Raw genomic sequence first — 20,191 nt, 5'->3', positions numbered from 1 at the left:
GACTCAGACTCATTCGGGGAGAAAATGGACTGTCTGGCAGAGGGCAGAACTCGAGGGCAGCTTTCTCTCAAAGGTGCTGGCAGTGATTACTGCGAACACTGAGACCAGGGGCCTCTTAGGGCAGTGCTGACGGAAGCCATCAATGTTTGCTCCACCCTGAGACTCCACCCCATCCAAGCTGAGTGCAGAGGCTTTTGCAAGTCTTGTCTCATAAGGGTGTCTCCCAGCGTAGACACAGCTGATCCTCACAGCCAATTGGCCTGGAGGTCAATTCCTCCCAGTGATACCAACAACAATCAAAGCTTAACTACAACAAGACTGTGCACACAGCCCACAAAATGGTGCACCAAGAGTGTCCACCTCAGGTAACTGGGGAGGCCAACCCACTGGGCCCTATAGGACACCTAGCACACAAAGCCACTCTATCAATTCAGGGAAGCAGCCAAAATGTGGAGACAAAGAAACAGGTCACAAATGAAAGAAATGGAGGAAAACAAATGACTGGATATAGAGTTCAAAACCACGGTTACAAGGTTTTTCAAGAATTTCCCAGAAAAGGCCAATAAATTTAGAGAGACCCTCAAGGATATGAAAAAGGACAAATCAGAAATTAAGCATACACTGACTGAAATAAAGAATAATATACAGAGATCCAACAGCAGACTAGAGGATCGCAAGAATCAAGTCAAAGAGTTGAAATACAAAGAAGCAAAAAACACTCAACCGGAAAAGAAAAAAGAATCCAAAAATATGAAGATAGTGTAAGAAGCCTTTGGGACAACTTCAAGTGTACCAACATCTGAATTATGGGGGTGCCGAAAGAAGAGAGAGAGCAAGGTACTGAAAGCTTTTTGAAGAAATAATGACAGAAAACTTCCCCCACCTGGTGAAAGAAATAGACTTACAAGTCCAGGAAGTGCACAGAACCGCAAACAAGAGGAATCCAAAGAGGACCACACCAAGACACATCATAATTAAAATGCCAAGAGCAAAAGACAAAGAGAGAATATTAAAAGCATCAAGAGAAAAACAGTTAATTACCTACAAGGGAGCACCCATATGATTACCAGCTGATTTCTCAACAGAAACTATGCAGGCCAGATGGGAGTGGCAAGAAATATTCAAAGTGATGAATAGCAAGAACCTACAACCAAGATTACTCTACCCAGCAAAGTTATCATTCAGAATTGAAGGTCAGATAAAGAGTTTCACAGATAAGAAAAAGCTAAAGGAGTTCATCACGCCAAACCAGTATTATACAAAATGCTGAAGGGTATTCTTTAAGAAGAGGAAGGAGAAGAAAAAGGTCAAGATAAAAATTATGAACAATAAATACATATCTATCAACAAGTGAATCTAAAAATCAAGTGAATTAAAAATCTGATAAACAGAATAAACTGGTGAATATAATAGGATCAGGGGCATAGAAAGGGAGTGGACTGACAATTCTCGGGGGGGAAGGGGTGTCTGGGGTGCGGGAAGAGACTGCACAAAAATCGTACATCTATGGATGAGGACAGTGTGGGGGGAGGGGAGTAAGGGCAGAGGGTTGGATGGAAACTGGGTGGAGGGGAGCTATGGGGGGGAAAAAGAGGAACAAGTGCAATAATCTGAACAATAAAGATTTATTATAAAGTCAAAAAACACAAAAACAAACAAAAAAGCATGAGAACAGTTTAAGGGAATTTTGGAACAACATGAAATGAAACAACATTCACCTCATAAGGGTGACAGAGAGAGAAAAAAAGTGAACAAAGTATAGAGAACCTGTTGGAAGAAATAATGACAAAAACTTCCTTAAGCTGGTAAAGAAAAGAGCCACACAATATCAGGAAGCTAGAGGGTACCAATCAAGAGGAACCCAAAGAGATCCACTCCAAGGCACATAATTAAAATGGCAAATGTTAAGAACAAAGAGAAAATCTTAAGGACCACAAGAGATATATGGTCAGTGATCTACAAGGGAGCTCCCATAAGGCTATCAGATGATTTCTCGACAGAAACACTACATGCCAGAAGGGAAGGGAATGAAGCATTCAAAGTAATAAAAAGCAAGGATCTGAAACCAAGACTACTCTATCCAGCTAGGCTACCATTCAAAATAGGTGGGGAATTAAAAGTTTCCCAGACAAAATAAAAGGTTAAAGGAGATTATTACCACCAACCCAGCACTGTAAGAAATGTTAGAGTGACTGCTATAATAAGAATAAGAAATGTATAGAGAAAGAAAGAGAAACATAGGAGGAAAAAAATGAAAATTACAATGAATAAATATCTGGCAAAAATAACCTTAAATGTAAATGGATTAAATGTTCCAATCAAAAGACATAGGGTAGCTGAATAGATAATAAAGCATGACCCACATATATGCAGTCTACAAGAGACCCACCTCAGAACAAAAAATTGACAAAATATGAGAGGGAAGGTATGAAAAAAAATTTCTCCATGCAATGGAAACAAAAAAAAAAAAAGCAGGAGTAGCAATACTTATATATGACAAAATAGACTTCAAAGCAAAGGCCATAATAAGAGACCAAAAAAAAGCCATTACATAATACTAAAGGGATCAATCCAATAAGAAGATATAACCCTGGTAAACACTTATGCAACCAATATAGGAGCACCTAAATGTATAAAAAAGCTCTTGGAAAACATTAAGGTAAAGATAAAAAGCAATACAGTCCTAGTGGGGGACTTTAGCCCCTCCACTGACACCACTGGATAAATTTTCAGACAAAAACTCAACAAGGAAATATAGACCTTAAATGGTACACTAGATAAGCTGGATTTAAATGGCAGTTACAAAACATTCCACTCCAAAGCTGAAGAATATACATTCTTCTTAAGTGCACACGGGACATTCCCAAAAATAGACCATGTGTTAGGGCACAAAGTAAGTCTCTACAAGTTCAAGAGTATTGAAATAATATCAAGCATCTTCTCAGATGACAATGGCATGAAACTAGAAATCAACCAGAATAAAAACATTCAAACACATGGAGGCTAAATAGTATGTTACTAAACAATGAATGGGTTACCAATGAAATAAAAAAGAATCAAAAACTTTCTGAAAACAAATGAACACAAAACAACCCAAAATCTATGGGACACAGCAAAATCAGTTCCAAAAGGGAAGTTCATAGCATTGCAGGCCTACCTCAAGAAACAAGAAAAAGCTCTAATAAACTATCTAACACTACAATGAAAAGAAATAGAAAGAGAACAACAAGAAAAGCCCAGAGTAAGTAGAAGGAAGGAACTAGTAAAGATCAGAGTGGAAATAAATCTCATAACGACTAAAAAAATAACTTTAAAAAATACAAAAGATCAATGAAGCCAAGAGCTGGTTCCTTAAAAAGAAGAACAAGATTGATGAACCATTAGCTATACTAATCAAGAAACAGAGAGAGAGGACCCAAATAATAAGATAAGGAAAGAAAGAGGTGAAGTAACAACTGACACCACAAAAATACAAGGGATCATAAGAAAATACTATGAACAACTATATGCCAAACTGGACAACCTGGACAAAATGGACAAATCCCTAGGAAAAGACAATCTTCCCAAAATGAAACAGAAAGAATCAGAAAACCTAAATAGGCCAATAACAACTGATGAAATTGAATCAGTAATCAAAACACACCCAGCAAACAAAACCTCTGGTTTGGATGGCTTCACAGGGGGCTTTAGCCAAACATTCAAAGAACTAAGACCTATACTCCTCAAATTACTCCAAAATATCCAAGAGGAAGGACCACTTCCAAGCTCTTTTTATAAGGCCAGCATTATGCTAATTCCAAAAGCAAATAAGGACACTACAAAGAAAGAGAATCATGCATTAGCAGATTTGGCTCAGTGGATAGAGCTTCAGCCTGAGGACAGAAGGATCCCTGGTTCGATTTCAGTCAAGGGTAAGTACCTCAGTGGCAGGCTCCTCCCCAGCCTCAGGCCCTGCTCAGAGCCCTTGCAGGGGGGAATCATTTTATGTGCTTCTCTCACATCGATATTTCTCTCTGTCTTTCCCTTTCTATTCCACTCTCTCTAAAAATCAATGGAAAAATATACTCAGGTGAGGATTTTGAAAAGAAAGAAAGGAAGAGAATTATAGGCCAGTATCCCTGATGAACATAGATGCTAAAATCCTCAACAAAATATTAGCCAATCAGATCAACCCAATATACTTAAAAGATCATATATGAAACTTGTTCCAGGGATGCAGGTCAGTACAATATTCACAAATCAATAAACATGATACATAACATAAACAAGTTGCATTATCATACCAATAGATGCAGAAAAATTATTCAACAAAATCCAATACCCTTTACAGATTAAAAAAATTCTCAGCAAAATGGGAATACAGAGATCATATCTCAACATGATAAAGGCTATATATGGCAAACTTACAGCCAGCAGCATGCTCAATGAGGAAAAACTAAAAGCATTCCCCCTAAAAACAGAAACAAGATAGGGATGTCCACTTTCACCACTATTATTCAACATAGTACTGGAAGTCCTAGCTATAGAGATTAGATAAGAAAAACACATAAAAGGCATGCAACTTGTAAAGAAGGAAGAAAAACTGTCTTGATTGCAGATGACATGCTATTGTACACAGAAAACCCTAAAGACTCCATCAAACACTACTAAATTTAAAAAGGGAATTTTGCAAAGTAGCAGGATAAAAATGTAACACCTAGAAATTGGTGGCATTTTAATACATCAATTATGATCTCTCAGAAGAGAAACTAAAAAAAAATGCCATTTACTGTTGCAAAAAAAAAATAATATTCCTAGGAATAAACAATCAGTACTCAGAAAACTACAGGATGTTGAAAATAGAAATAGAGGAAAACATAAACAAATGTAAAAATATACTGTGTTCATGAATTAGTAGAATCACCATCATTAAAATGTCCACACTACCCAAAACAATCTATAGATTCAATGCAATCCCCATTAAAATACCAATGGCATATTTCAAAGACCTAGAACAAAATCTCCAAAAATTCTTGTGGAATAAAAAAAGACCCCAAATAGCCACAGCAATCCTGAGAAAGAAGAACAAAGTTGGAGGGATCGCAATACCAGATATCAAGCTATATTACAAAGCCACTGTTCTCAAAACTGCCTGATACTGGCACAAAAACAGACATATAGACGAATGGAACAAAACAGAGAACTCAGAAATTGACCCAAGCCATTATGCTCAATTAGTTTTTGACAAAGGAGGCAAAAGCATACAATGGAGTTAAGACAGTCTCTTCAATAAATAGTGTTGGGAAAATTGGTCAAATACAAACAAACAAAAATGAAACTAGATCACCAACTTACACCATACAAAAAAATGAACTCAAAATGTATAAAAGACTTAAACATAAGACAGGAAACCATAAAAATTGTAGACGAATCCATAGGCAAAAATAGCAGTCATATGTTGTAGCAAAATATTTACCAATACAGCTCCTAAGGCAATGGAAACTAAAGAGAAAATAAACAAATGGAACTACATCAAAATAAAAAGCTTCTGCACAGCAAAAGAAACCATCAACAAAACAACAAAAAAGTCCCCTGCATGGGAAAACATATTTACCCATGTTATCTCTAAGAAGGGTTTAGACTCCAAAATTTACGAAGAACTCATACAACTTAACAAAAGGAAGATAAACAATCCAATCAAAAAATAGGCAAAGAACTTAAATAGACACTTTTTGAACGTGGACATACAGAAGACCAAGAGACCTATGAAAATATGCTCAAAGACACTAATCATCTGAGAGATGCAAATCAAAACAACAATGCGGTACCATCTCACACCTGTCAGAAAGGCCATCATCAACAAATCAACAAAGAACAAGTGCTGGACTGGATGGGGGAGGAAAGAAACCCTCGTGCACTGCTAGTAGGAATGCAGACTGGTGCAGCCACTGTGGAGAACAGTATGGCTTTTACTCAAAAAATTAAAAATGGAAGTCCCATTAGACCCACTGATCCCACTTCTGGAAATATATCCCAAGAAACTAGAAACACCAATCAGAAAGGATATAGGCACCCCTATGTTCATAGCAGCACAATTTACCATAGCTAAGATTTGGAAACAGCCTAAGTGCCCATCAGCAGATGAGTGAACTAAAAAACTGTGGTACATCTACACAATAGAATACTACGCTGCTATAAAAAAGAAGGAATTCTTGCCATTTGCAACAGCATTGATGGAACTGGGGAGCATTATGCTAAGTGAAATTAGCCAGTCAGAGAAAGATAAATATCACATGATCTCACTCATTTGTGGAATATAATGAACAACATAAACTGATGAACAAAAACAGATCCAGAAACAGAAAAGCATCTTTCAGACCATCAAACCTCAGAGGGAAGGAAGGGGAGGGAGGCAGTAAGGGGGAGAGATCAACCAAAGGACTTGTATGCATGCATATAAGCCTAACCAATGGACACAGAGAACTGGGGGGTGAGGGCATGAGTGGGTGGGTTGGGGGCAATAGGGTGATAAGGAGACATACATAATACCCTAATCAATAAAATAAAATAAAATAAAAATTTTTAGATTTTTTTAAAAAGAAGACATATATTTTAAACAATTAATTAAATAAATAAAAGGGCCATAAGCCCAAATCAATCTATACATTCAGTGCAATCCCCATTATAATACCAATGGTATATTTCACAGATCTGGAACAAATAATCCAAAAATGTATATGGAACCAAAAAAGACCCCAAATAGCTGCAGCCTTCTTATGAGAGAAGAACAAAGTTAGGGGGATCACAATACCAAATATCATGTTATACCACAAAGATGTGATACTCAAAATAGCCTGGTACTGGCACCAGAACTGGCATATAATCAGTGGAACAGAGCAGAGAACCCAGAAGTCCACAGAGCCATTATAATCAATTAATATTTGACAAAGGAGGCAAGAGCATACAATAAAGACAACCTCTTCAATAAATGGTGTTGGAAAAATTGGACAGGTACTTGTAACTTACACCATAAACAAGAATGAACTCAAAATGGATAAAAGACTTAAATGAAATACATGAAACCATAAAAATCCTGGAAGAAACAATAGGCAGCAAAATCTCAGACATCTCTCCTTGCAATAGGTTTCCAGATATATGTCCAAGGCAAGAGAAACAGAGGAAAAAATAAACAGGACTACATCCAAACAAAAAGCTCCCACACAGCAATAGAAACCACAACAAAATGAAAAGGGAGCCCACTGCATGGGAGAACATATTTGCCAATGAAATATCTAGTAAGGGGTTAATTTCCAACATATATAAGGAACTCATACAACTTAACATCAGGAAGACAAACATTCCAATTTAAAAATGGGCAAAGGACATAAATAGACACTTCCCCAAAGTAGACATACAGATGGCAAGGAAACATATGAAAAAATGCTCAAAGTCATTAATCATCAGATAGATGCAAATTAAAACAACAATGAGGTATCACCTCACACTTGTCAGAATGGCTACCATCAACAAGACAACAAAAGGGTTTGCTTTTACCCATATCTTGGCAAGGTTATGGGTAAAAGCAAACCCTAGTACACTGCTGGTGGGAATGCAGACTGGTGCAGCCATTATGGAAAACAGTATGGAGTTTCCTCAAAAACTTAAAAATACAATTGCCATTTGAGCCAGTGATCCCACTTCTAGGAATATATCCTAAGAAACCCAAAACAACAATCAGAAAGAATATATGCACCCCTATGTTCATAGCAGTGCATTTACAATAGCTAAAATCTAGAAACAGCCCATGTGCCCATCAGTAGATAAGTGGATTAAAAATGGTGTACATTTACACCATGAGATATTATTCAGCTGTAAAAAAAAAAAAAAAAAAAAAAAAAAGAATCTCTTACACTTTGAGACAGCATGAAGGGACCAGGAGACTTACGCTAAGTGAAATAACCCAGTCAGAGAAAGACAAGTGTTACGTGATCTTACTCATAAGTGGAATCTAGTGAACACAATAAATTGATGAACCATATAGATCCAGAGACATAGAAGCATGGAACAGAGTGATGATTCTCAGAGAGAAGGTAAGAGATGTTGGGGGGAGGGTAGGAGTGATAAACCAAAGAACTTATATGAATATATGCATAACCCATGAACACAGATAATAGTGTGATGAAGGCCTGGAGTGTGGGCAGGCTGGGGCAGAGGGGGTCAACGGGGGAAAAAACGCGGACATCGATAATACTTTCAATAATAAAGATAAATTTTTTACAAAAGAAGACTGCTGTTCAGTATCTGATAGATATTGAATTGGCTAATATCCAATAGTGCCCTAAAACTATGATCTTTAGACTGTTTTCTACAGAACACAAATCTACAGCTACAGTTTCACTTTACAGTGTCTGGAGTTTCGGCAAAAGTACATAGCCAAGTCAAATGCCTGTGCATTTTCCTGCATAATTAAATAATTATTGAATGGCCCTGTTAAATCATGGCATGGTAGAGACATTCATTCTTCTGATTTATTTCTAAAATTTGCAGGATTTTTATCAATAATCCTCCACTCTCCTATTATCCCTGGCCACTCTCCTATTATCCCTCCCCTGGGGTTGAACACTGACTTACCTGAGAGGAAATATTCCCTCTCCTGTTTTATATTGTTTTTTCTACAAATAGATATCAGACAGTTCAAATTCATGAAACAAAAAGGGTCTGCCCCAAGTGGTGGGGTAGAGTTGGGTTTCTACAACTGTCTATCTGAAAGATATGGCTAATTCAGGAGGTTCTTATCAGGATGTCCAAAGCCACGTTTTAAATATTTCTATCTATAATAAAATTGGTATTTTAATCTCCATTTACTTGCCTACTTTTTGCTCCTTTGTTGACTCAAAACTCAAGCAAGGAATGAGGGTGGTTTTCCTTCAGATCCCATAATGCCAATAGTGAAACAGAGAGACCCAAACATGGTGTGTATATCATGCAGAAATATACATTGGAAGAAAAATGTGGCAATACACTTCAAAATTCTAATATGTAAGTGGGTTTTACATCAGAAATGCCTCTTGTAATCATTTAACAGAAAAAATGATGTTTATTAAAAATGAGATTTTTAATATATAAATTTTAATAATAAAATTTGGGAAGCTTTATTAGATAATGGCTTACACATAAACAGAGTACAATACAGAAAAATTATGATACAAACATGTATTTTTACCCTGGGAAAGTATGTACAGTTGTCGGATTAGAAATTGTGTCTATATTACTTTTGAGATTTTTTTTTATAGAAAAAGCAGACAAAGCAATTTTTTTGTCTTTTGTTAACACTTTGTTATCTATGGGTTGAAGAGTAGCCAGAAATCTTTCCATCATACAACTATTGTTCTGCACTTGCAATGTGTCTCTTGAAATTGTTGCATCTTATTGTCTCCAAGGACATTATTCCCACTGCTCCCTCTAGGTATTTTGCCAAAATTCAGTGCATATTAAAATCATTAGTCATGTTTAAACTTGGTCACAAAGGGCCCTTTATTTAGCCACGAGAGGGCCCCTGTACATCCGTAAGAGACTGAGATTATAAAAGTCATCTCAATCTTCCTTCACTGTGTAAAAATCTTTCCCAGAGAAATCAGAAATCATCTCTTTCAAAAAAAAAATACCTTATATTTCTCAGGCATTTAAAATACATGACATTTTGTTTCATCTTTCCAATATAAGAAATAGTTCTCTAGGTTTAAAATGAAATAGAATCTTTAGTGAGAATCTTTTGGCACTTTCTACTAGAAAACAATTATCCCTGAATGCGTATGTCTTCATAAGAGGAGCATTTGGGCACGTTAACTGACCCCACTTATACTTTCAGTTTCACCTTCGGGACTACCAGGATTACACAGTCAACTGAAGCCATGATTACCTTCCATAAGAGTAAGTATGTTCTTGTTTGGCAATTTCAGTTTCTTTCATCATTCAAAGTTCTAGTTCCTTAGTCCTAGAAAATATGATTAATCTGCTTAAAAATCAGAGATGGCAATATTGGGTACCTCTTGAAAAAAAAATAGATATTTCTAATGTTAATTTGTATTATAAAAAAGAAATCTGAAGGGATTATACTTATTTGAATATTTATTACATGCATCACTAGAGAGTGGTCAGTACCTACTCGCCCTTTGTGTTTGATATCTGTAGCACTACCTGTCATATCATAGATTCTCAATAAGTACTTTCTGAATGAATGCATAAGTATTCATAGCAACATTATTACACATTATCAGAAATGTTATTAGAGATCAATTATTTCATCATATTTGAAAATATTCCTTTAAATATAATAAAGACAAAATTCACCTGAATGAAAGTAGTCTACCAGAACATTCACTTAAATATTGGTACATATGAGGTACGTATTGGTGATTGGAAAGGGAGTTTAGGAATGTGGACAATGCTCTGAGTTAAAATGCCACAGTGAAGTATTGAGAACTTAAGAATTTTCTCAGTTTAGTTCAAAAGTTCAATTCCTCTATAACCCTATCTAAAAAGATACCTGATTAACAGCTAATTATATCTTCCCCTCAGACTAGATTAGTGCTCCTTTTCTGCAAAGATGCCTGTAAACCCTAGGTCAGTGGTCGGCAAACTCAGTAGTCAACAGAGCCAAATATCAACAGTACAGCGATTGAAATTTCTTTTGAGAGCCAAATTTTTTAAACATAAATTTCTTCTAACGCCACTTCTTCAAAATAGACTCGCCCAGAGCATGGTATTTTGTGGAAGAGCCACACTCAAGGGGCCAAAGAGCCGAATGTGGCTGGCGAACTGCAGTTTGCCGACCACTGTCCTAGGTAATTCTCTGTCTCCAGCACTCTAATGCTGTTATTTGTTACTGCCTTGATTGAAACAATTTGCCTCAATTCACCTGACCTTAGGAAAACACACCTGTGCTTTCATGTGGGGTAGAGATTACTAGAAATAAGTGAAGCCATTAATATACCAAACTAATTAAATTTCTCATGGAAAATTCTTTCCTCTTTGAAATGCAGAGAAAACCAAAGACATAGACTCTTTACAGCTATTTACAAACGGAAATATCTGCCCATGTGATTAAGTGTTAATGGGGGTTGAGAAAGAAATGTGAAGTGCCTATTGGCTCATGTTCAAAATTGCAGTCTCTAAACTCTGCCCTTAGTATTTCTTCATAGGGAATTGAACAGGTTATAAGAGGCACCAAAATTCACAAGCTTTATAAAGAATGCAGGAACTCTCCTAGTCATTGTTGCTCAGCGGTTAGAGTGAAGGGTCTGGGGTTTGATTCCTGGTGAAGGGTGGTATCTGGGTTGCAGGTTCATCCCAGGCCTGAGACAGAGCACATGCCAGAGGCAACCAATGCATGTGTCTCTCACTCACTTCCCACCCCTCCCTCACTTCCACTCTCTCAACAAATCAATGGGAAAATATTCTATGGTGAGGGTTAACAAACAAACCAAAGGATGCAGAAAAAACAATAGTGTACTGGTCACTGATTAGTGCCCTCACACATTCAGTAAGTATTACAGCAGGTTATAGGGGGCGTGGGGGGTGAGGGGCAGAGGAGGAAGTCAAAGGAGTGAGAGCTTTAACTTCCTATCTGCCAGGGACTTTGCCTGGACTATAGCAATCAACAATCACAAGGATTCCATGAACTAAATATTATGGAGGAAACTTAACCCGAAGAGGAAAAGGGAAATGAGAACTCCACAGTCTAATTCCAGAGACTAAAATACCTTTAAAACACATTTTAAAGAAAATAAAGCAAATATAATAGTCATTCTTACTTTATTTCCACAAACTTTTAAGGAACTCTTACTTTGCCCCTGGAGATAGGCTGGCTGCTTGGGACAAAACAATGTCAAAATAAGATTTGTTTGTACAGTTTGACAATTTAGTCATCAGAGAATAATAAATAATAATCATAGGCTACAATGGGAAGAGTAAGAAGAAAAGATACATCTTTCTTAAAAAGTTACAGATTCCTGGTGGAATTAATGCCTAACCTAAAACTTAAAATAGGGACAAGCACTTAGAGACTACAAGTGTAGAGATCTTTAAAAACACAGGGACCAACATCTGAGAATCTCCACAGGCAATTTTAAGCATCACCTTTAATGGAAACTGCTAGTAGATAAGTCTAGGGAAGCAAATTGAATCAGGAGAGATGACACCAGCAGCCCGACTCTATATGTCATACTCTTAATCACTATGATATAGTGTCTCTTGCTGGTATATGGTATGAGCCAATGCAAGTACCCTAGTAGGAAAAAAACAAGAAATGAGGGAAATTTTGTGGACTGAGAGCAGAAATATTAGAAAGCTCTCCATATGCTAAGAAGCTTAATTTTTATAATGAGGGCAAAAAGAGTGATTGAAAGAATCAAAATTAATGTTTCAGTTACAAAACTTCATTTCACTCTAAAAAAATAAATATTTTTATTAACATAACTAGAGGCCTGGTGTACGAAATTCGTGCACGGGGGTGGGGGGCCCCTCAGCCTAGCCTGCATCCTCTCCAATCCAGGACCCTTCTGTGGGTGTCTGACTGCCGGTATTGACCCAATCCTCGGGATTGGGCCTATACCAGCAGTCGGACATCCCTCTCACAATTCGAGACCACTGGCTCCTAACTGCTCACCTGCCTGCCTGCCTGATCGCCCCTAACTGCCCCCCCTGCTGGACTTGTCACACACAACTTCTCCCCCTGCCAGCCTAGTCTCCCCAACTGCACCCCCCCACCGGCCTGGTCACCCCTTATTCACCCCCCCTGCCATCCTGGTCCCCCCCAACTGCCCCCACCTGCAAGCCTGGTTGCCCCAAACTGCTCCCAACCTGCTGGTCTGGTTGCCCCAGCAGCCTGCTGCTCAGTCATTTGGTCACCGCTCACTAAATACCCTGCCAGCCTGGTCATCCCACGCAGCCTGCTGCTCAGTCATTTGGTCGCCCCTCACTGACAACCCTGCTGGCCTAGTCACCCCTTGCAACCTGTTCAGTCGTCCCTTCGGTTGTGATGGTCACTTAGGCTTTTATATATATAGCTATCAGTCTTTCCCTCCTACCAAAATCCACCACCTCACTCTAATGAATCATCTTCATGTATTTATGATGCCTCCCTAAACCCAGGTTCAGCTTGGTTCTGGAGCAATTACATCATTTCAATGTGATAAGAAGTAAAGGCGTCAGTATCCATCCTCTGTTCTGGTCCTCAAACATCTATTCATGTGCATCACAGCCTTGGATCTTTTGTTTCCCTTGCCCATATTACTCTTAAGACCTAGTAGGTCTCTGTATATAAGTTATAAGACACCAATAGTATTACTGTGGCAAATTGCAGTGCAGGAAAATTTGTCAAGTATCTAAGGTTTGCCTTTAGTTTCACGTCACACTAGATAGGAGAACACCCTTTTGCTAATTCTATACCAATCTTTAGAATGGGAAGACTATGTGACTTTCTAAGGCTTTTTTGTCGGTGTTCAAGGAGCAACTTAATTATCGTTCCCCTTAGATCTCTACAAGGAGAAGAAATTGCAGAAATCTATCTCATTTTTCTCTTTCTGCTATTCCCGCTCCATGTTAGTGGAAGACAGTAAAGGTCCCCAAACATAGAGATCCTATTCAGAACCACTAAATCCTCTAACCTATTCCTCAACTCTCTTATCCCCTGATACAGAATTTTTATAAATTCTCTAAGGATGAGAAATTTTGTTCTTACTCATTACTCCGAATAAAATATTTATTGCCTGGAATAGTTCATTAACATAAATGGTTGATGCATTTGAAACTCAAACCCATTAATGCATTCCTCTTTCTCTGCTTCTCAACTCTTACCTAAAGCCAAATTAATTAACTTCCATTTAACTGAGAGATAGATCTAGAGTTTCAGAGAAATACATAGTATAGGGTAAATGTCAGTCCAAAAATATTGTCCACAACACATAGGGGAGAGTTAATCACATCTGGGCTTTAGAAAAATGATTCTGATTGCATTGATTTTAAAATACTGAATGGGAAAAGCAAAGATATATGTTAACCATATGTTAGCATGTCTCTGCAATATTTCAGCTATGAGATAAAGACACTGAGAGTAAAAGTAGTGTTGTGAGTGAGAGAATAAAGGGAACAAATTAAAAAGCAAACAGAAATGGCAAGACATGCCGACAACTGAAAATGGGAGTCAAGAAAATAGAACAATAAACAATGTATTAAATGAGATTTATTGTTGGCAAGGAAGGGAACACAGTCATGAGTGCCACATGAAAAATCTTGAAATATGCACATCTAGAGGACTCCCTATAGGAAATCATAAGATAAAATAAGAACGCTCAATGCTGAATAGTAATGAATGGTCACCTAATTTCAGATGCAGTTGTACACATTTTATCTATATTACCTAAATTTTTCATTATAACCCTAAGATGTACATATTATTATATCTGAAGTTTGCACACATACACACACAAATAAAAGACACAAGATAAAGAAATTAATCAAATTGCTCAAGGACTCTCAGATAGAAAAAAGGAAAAGTGTAAGATCAAACCATCTAAGTCAGTGGTTCTCAACCTTTCTAATGTAGTGATCCTTTGATACAGTTCCTCATGGTGTGGTGACCCCCAACCATAAAATTATTTCCGTTGCTACTTCATAACTGTAATTTTGCTACTGTTATGAATTGTTATATAAATATCTGTGTTTTCCAATGGTCTTAGGCGACCCACAGGTTGAGAACCGCTGCTGTAGAGCCTAAGATCATCGGAAAACACAGATATTTACATTACGGGTATTAAAGGGTCGCAGCATTAGAAAGGTTGAAACCACTGAGTGATCTAGATGTCTAAGAATAAGTTGAAGTCAGAATAACATTTTCCTGCAGATATGAATGCAGGGATCACCAGCCTACTTGAAATCACCTCACTTACTAGAACTTCCTAGAGAGAGGGCAGAGTAAAAGAGATATTGCCTAGAAAAAATAGTTCAGGTGCACCAACAAATTAGAAAAGGAAAAGGAGCTATGAAGGAGAATGGGAAAAAAATAGACAAAATGATAGGAAGAAATTCAGGATCATGTGAGATGGTAGAAATTAAGCTGTAAAGACTTTCATAAGTTCACGGTTTTTATGCAGAAGAGAACCTGAGTTAAATCAAGTCTAAGTTTGCTTAATGATTGAAACAAGAGGGAGGCTAGTGGTGATGTTGGCTAGAGTAGTTTAAATGATGCAAAGACCTCATGACTTGATGTATAAGTGGTTAATAAGACAGAGAAAACAATTATCAAGTAGGTAAAATTTAAGAGAGAAAGTTGAAGTATGTTTGAGAAATTGCTAAACCTTGTTAAACCTGCTATTGCTAAATGATATTTAAAATGGGTGGTAGTGTGTATTTCCAGCTGAAATAGGCTGACCCAAAACATTAAAAAATCAAGATAGTGCTCTTCAGCTCTATAAATATTCTTCAAATGTTCCCTTATTTGTCTGTCACAAATTTTGCAGTAAATATATACAATGAGAAGTGAAAATATGTCATTGTCAAATGTGTTTAGAACGAAATAATGGAAAAACATAAATAAGAAAAAAATCAATATCAAAGCTCTGGTCTTAACTCTAATGCTTTGATGGGAAAAGGGCTCTCAAAATCTAGAGAATAATGAAACTATAGATGTACCACAGTTTTTTAATGCCCTCATCTGCTGATGGGCACTTAGGTTGTTTCCAAATCTTAGCTATTGTAAGTCGTGCTGCTATGAACATGGGGGTGCATATATTCTTTCTTATTGGTGCTTCTGATTTCTTGGGATATATTCCTAGAAGTGAGATTACTGAGTCAAATGGGAGTTCCATATTTAATTTTTTGAGGAAAGAAAGCAGATAGTTAAAGGGCATTGGGGTTTTCACTGTCAAAGGAATTTAAAAGGAAATTAATTAACCAGAGTATACAGTTCCAGATTTCTGCTTGTAAGCTGGGGGAAATTTCTTTGTAGCACTAGGATATCCTAAAAAGCATAAAAATGTATAACACAGGTATTCTAACAGTAGAAGTAAAATATAGCCACGGGTAATATTAATGATATAAAATATATATATTTGAAATAAATTTCCTGTGAGGAAAACCAAAAAAATTTGGATTGTATATATTTAATGAATCTTTGAGAGCATGTATCCAATAAAAATATTTTAAACACACCTCAGAGAAACTCCACTGGATAACTTGAAACAGAATAAAGTATGTGATATGCATTCATTCTTAGTTTAATTGCTAACACACATGTAAATTTTAGTGCAAGGATTTTCTTAGCAAAAGCCATTGTTAGTTTTTTTAGGGACTTTTCTGCTAGAAGCATTTCTGGAGTTCAGAAGTAGAGGAAAGTCAGAATAGTAGATCCAAAGCAACTTCTAGAAAGTAGAGGGAAGTAAGAATAGTAGATATAAAAGCCATTTTCAGGACTTGCTTTCATTGATGTTTATAATATAACTAAAGGCCCGGTGCACAAAATTCATGCACAGGGGTATGGGGGGTGTCCCTCAGCCCAGCCTTGACCCTCTCCAATCTGGGACCCCTCAAGGGATGTCCAACTGCCCGTTTAGGCTCAATCCCACCGAGGGATGTCCGAGGGGGTGTCCCTCAGCCCAGCCTGGACCCTCTCCAATCTGGGACCCCTCAAGGCACGTCCAACTGCCCGTTTAGGCCTAAACGGGCAGTCGGACATCCCTATCACAATCCAGGATTGCTGGCTCCCAACTGCTCACCTGCCTGCCTTCCTGATTGCCCCTAAACCTTTCTGCCTGCCAGCCTGATCACCCCTAACCACTCCCCTGCCATCCTGATTGATGCCTAACTGCTCCCCTGCCAGCCTGTTTGCCCCTAACTGCCCTCCCCTGCAGGCCTAGTCCCCCCCCCCCCAACTGCTCTCCCCTGCAGGCCTGGTCACCCCCAACTGCCCTCCCTTGCAGGCCTGGTCCCTCCCAACTGCCCTTCTTTGCTGGCCATCTTGTGTCCACATGGGGACAGGCCTCTTGTGTGTTGGAGTGATGGTCAATCTGCATATTACTCTTTTATTAGATAGGATAGAGGCCTGGCGCACAGGTGGGGGCCAGCTTGTTTGTCCTGTAGGGTGTCCCAGATCAGGGTGGGGGTTCCCTTGGGGCGTGGGGCAGCCTGGGCGAGGGGTCTGTGGTGGTTTGCAGGCCGGCCATGCCCCTTGGCGACCCAAGCGGAGGCCCTGGTCTCTGGGTTTATTTATCTTCTACAATTGAAACTTTGTAGCCTGGAGTAGAGCCAAGCCTTCTGCTTGCTCCTAGGTGGCAGCCATTTCTGTTGGGATTTATGTATCTTCTATAATTGAAACTTTGTAGCCTTAAGCAGAGGCCTGGGCCAGCCATGGCTGCAGAAGCTTGGCTTCCTCCATCACTGTGGGCAACCCTAGCCTCCTGCTCTTTCCAGCTCCATGGCTGCTGCCATTTCTGTTTGGGTTCATGTATCTTCTATCAGTAAAACTTTGTAGCCTTGAGTGGAGGCCTAGGCCTGCAAGGGCAGGTGGAAAGCTTGGCTTCCTCCATTACCAGGGAAACACAAGCCTCCCTCCTGCTCTCTGTGGCTGTAGGCATCTTGGTTGGGTTTATTTGTATATTCGCTCCTGATTGGCTGGTGGGCGTGGCTTGTGGGTTTGGCTTGTGGGTGTAGCGGAGGTATGGTCAGTTTGCATTTTACTCTTTTATTAGATAGGACTAGAGGCCTGGTACATGAAAATTCATGCACTGGCAGGGGGTTCCCTCAACCCAGCCTGCCCCTTCTCACAATCCGGGAGCCCTCAGGGGCCGGAGGTGACCTGGTGGCCAGGGGAAGGCGATGCCCCATCAGACTACTGCTTCTGCCACTGCAGGCTGCACAAAGCCTCGGCCGGCCCTGGTTACCTGAGCCTCAGGCGGCCCTGGGCACCTGGGCAGCCACCATTCAACACTTACCTGCACCTCAGACCAGCCCTGGGCAGCTTAACAGCCGACATCTGAGGCTTGCTGGCATTCGGGCCGGCCCTAGGTGACTGGGAAGCCGCCATCTGAGGCTTGCCTGCACCTCCTGCCAACCCTATGCGGCTGAGGGGCCTAGGGCAGGTCTGGCCACACCGTGTACCTGCAACCCCCCAGGCTGGGCTGCAAGGACTATGGAACTCCGGTGGAGCTGAGGGGACTGGGAGCTGCCATCTTGTGGCTATGGGCACCTCCATCGGTATGATGGTCAATTTGCATATTCCATCTTTATTAGATACTAAAGGTCCAGTGCATGAATTAGTGCACAAGTGGGATCCATTGGCCTGGCTAGCGATCAAGGCCTATGTGGGAGTGTGAGGGGGGCCAGCAGGAGGGAGGAACCCTGGGAGATTGGCATGCCACAAGAAGGGGCCATGGAGGATAGCTGGCCACCCTCCCCCAATCAGGGCCAATGCGGTGTCCGGCCAGTTGGGGAAGGGGCTGCGGGAGAGGGAGCCAGCTGGGGGGAAGGGCGGCTGGAGGAGCCAGGCCAGCTGGAGGGGGCCATGGGAGGCTGGCTAGCTGGCTGCCCCTATCGGGGCCAAGCAGGGGGAGGAGCAGAGGGAGTGCACTGACCATCAGAAGACAGCTCCTACATTGAGCATCTGCCCCCTGATGTTCAGTGCACGTCATAGAGACTGGTTGACTGGTTGTGCCAATTGTTCCGGTCATCCAGTCATAACGGTCGTTTAGGCTTTTATATATATAGATAGATTTGATAGGATATGTCAAAGCAACACCAATTACAGTTAAATTGTAATTACAAGCAGCAGTGCAAATATGTGATTTAATTATGAACAGTCAGTTTATGTGACAAAGAGAGATAATCAAACATTGGAATGGATGATATGCTTACTTCCCCACTGATTTGGAATCACTCACTGATTTACTTCTCTTGAGGTTAGAAGATGACCAGGACTCTGGAGTTCCTCATATAAAGTCTTATTATTTGAAGCAGAATGAGCAAGATAATCAAGGATGAAAAACAAAACTACACTAACAACCTTCATCTTGCTGGGACTGAACGATGACACTCCACTGAAAATATTGCTTTCTATCTTTCTATTTCTTTCCTACATGTTGAGTATATCTGGAAACCTAACCATCATCACCCTCACTCTGATTGACTCCCACCTAAAAACACCTATGTATCTGTTCCTTCAAAATTTCTCCTTCTTAGAAATTTCTTTCACAACTGCCTGCGTTCCCAGATTCCTATATAGCCTATTATCTGGGGACAAGTCCATTACCTATAATGCTTGTGCCAGTCAACTCTTGTTTACAGACCTCTTTGCAGTAACGGAATTTTTTCTGCTGGCTGCCATGTCCTATGATCGCTACGTGGCCATCTGCAAACCCCTGCATTACACCACCATCATGAACAGCAGAGTCTGCAAGAACATCATTTTCTCCTGTTGGGTAGCAGCACTGATGATCATTCTCCCACCAATCAGTCTGGGTTTGGGCCTGAAATTCTGTGATTCAAACGTCATTGATCATTTTCTCTGTGATGCATCTCCTCTCCTGAAGATCTCTTGCTCAGATACCTGGTTGATAGAACAGATGGTAATCGTGTGTGCCGTGTTGACATTCATCATGACCCTCATATGTGTGGTTCTTTCCTACATTTATATCGTCAGGACTATTCTAAGGTTTCCCTCTGCCCAGCAAAGGAAAAAGGCCTTTTCCACGTGTTCTTCCCACATGATTGTGGTATCCATTACTTATGAAAGCTGCATCTTCATTTATGTCAAACCTTCAGCCAAGGACGAGGTAGCTATAAATAAAGGTGTTTCACTCCTTATTACTTCCATTTCACCCATGTTGAACCCGTTTATTTACACACTGAGAAACAAGCAAGTAAAACAAGCTTTCCATGACTCAATTAAAAAGATGGCATTCTTCTTAAAGATGCAGCGGAAAAAAGGAGTCAGTGAATCCAATTAAAAGGAGAGATAAATAGGCAGAAAACCCCAAGCTTCTAATATTATTTGTCTCTACACGACTTATTCTCCAGTCATATGGGCATTCTCACTTTGTTGTTAGACTTGTTTAGTGTGAATCCTGACTATTCAATATTTTACTCCCCATTAAAACTAAATTCTAAGGTATTTATTCTTACTATCTGGTAGAAATTTCTGTTTTGCCAAACATTTTGGTTG

The 20,191-nt window shown here is 39.5% G+C and overlaps 1 protein-coding gene across 1 annotated transcript in view; it reads left to right on the top strand.

The window, feature by feature from the left end:
- The window catches only part of LOC308244234 (olfactory receptor 6C2-like), a gene marked incomplete at both ends in the record, with an annotated part of 28,924 nt that extends 8,948 nt beyond the window's left edge, over positions 1 to 19,976 (top strand). Inside the window, one exon of the mRNA XM_080660206.1 lies at positions 19,315 to 19,976. Coding sequence (XP_080516332.1) covers positions 19,315 to 19,976 — 662 coding nt within the window. The remainder of the gene's footprint in view (positions 1 to 19,314) is intronic.
- Positions 19,977 to 20,191: the final 215 nt, after the last annotated feature.

This window comes from Plecotus auritus (assembly GCF_963455305.1).
Source record: "Plecotus auritus genome assembly, chromosome: 3".
NCBI lineage: Eukaryota > Metazoa > Chordata > Mammalia > Chiroptera > Vespertilionidae > Plecotus > Plecotus auritus.
The sequence above is the reverse complement of the archived record's forward strand: the minus strand, read 5'-3'. Positions and strand labels throughout refer to the sequence as shown.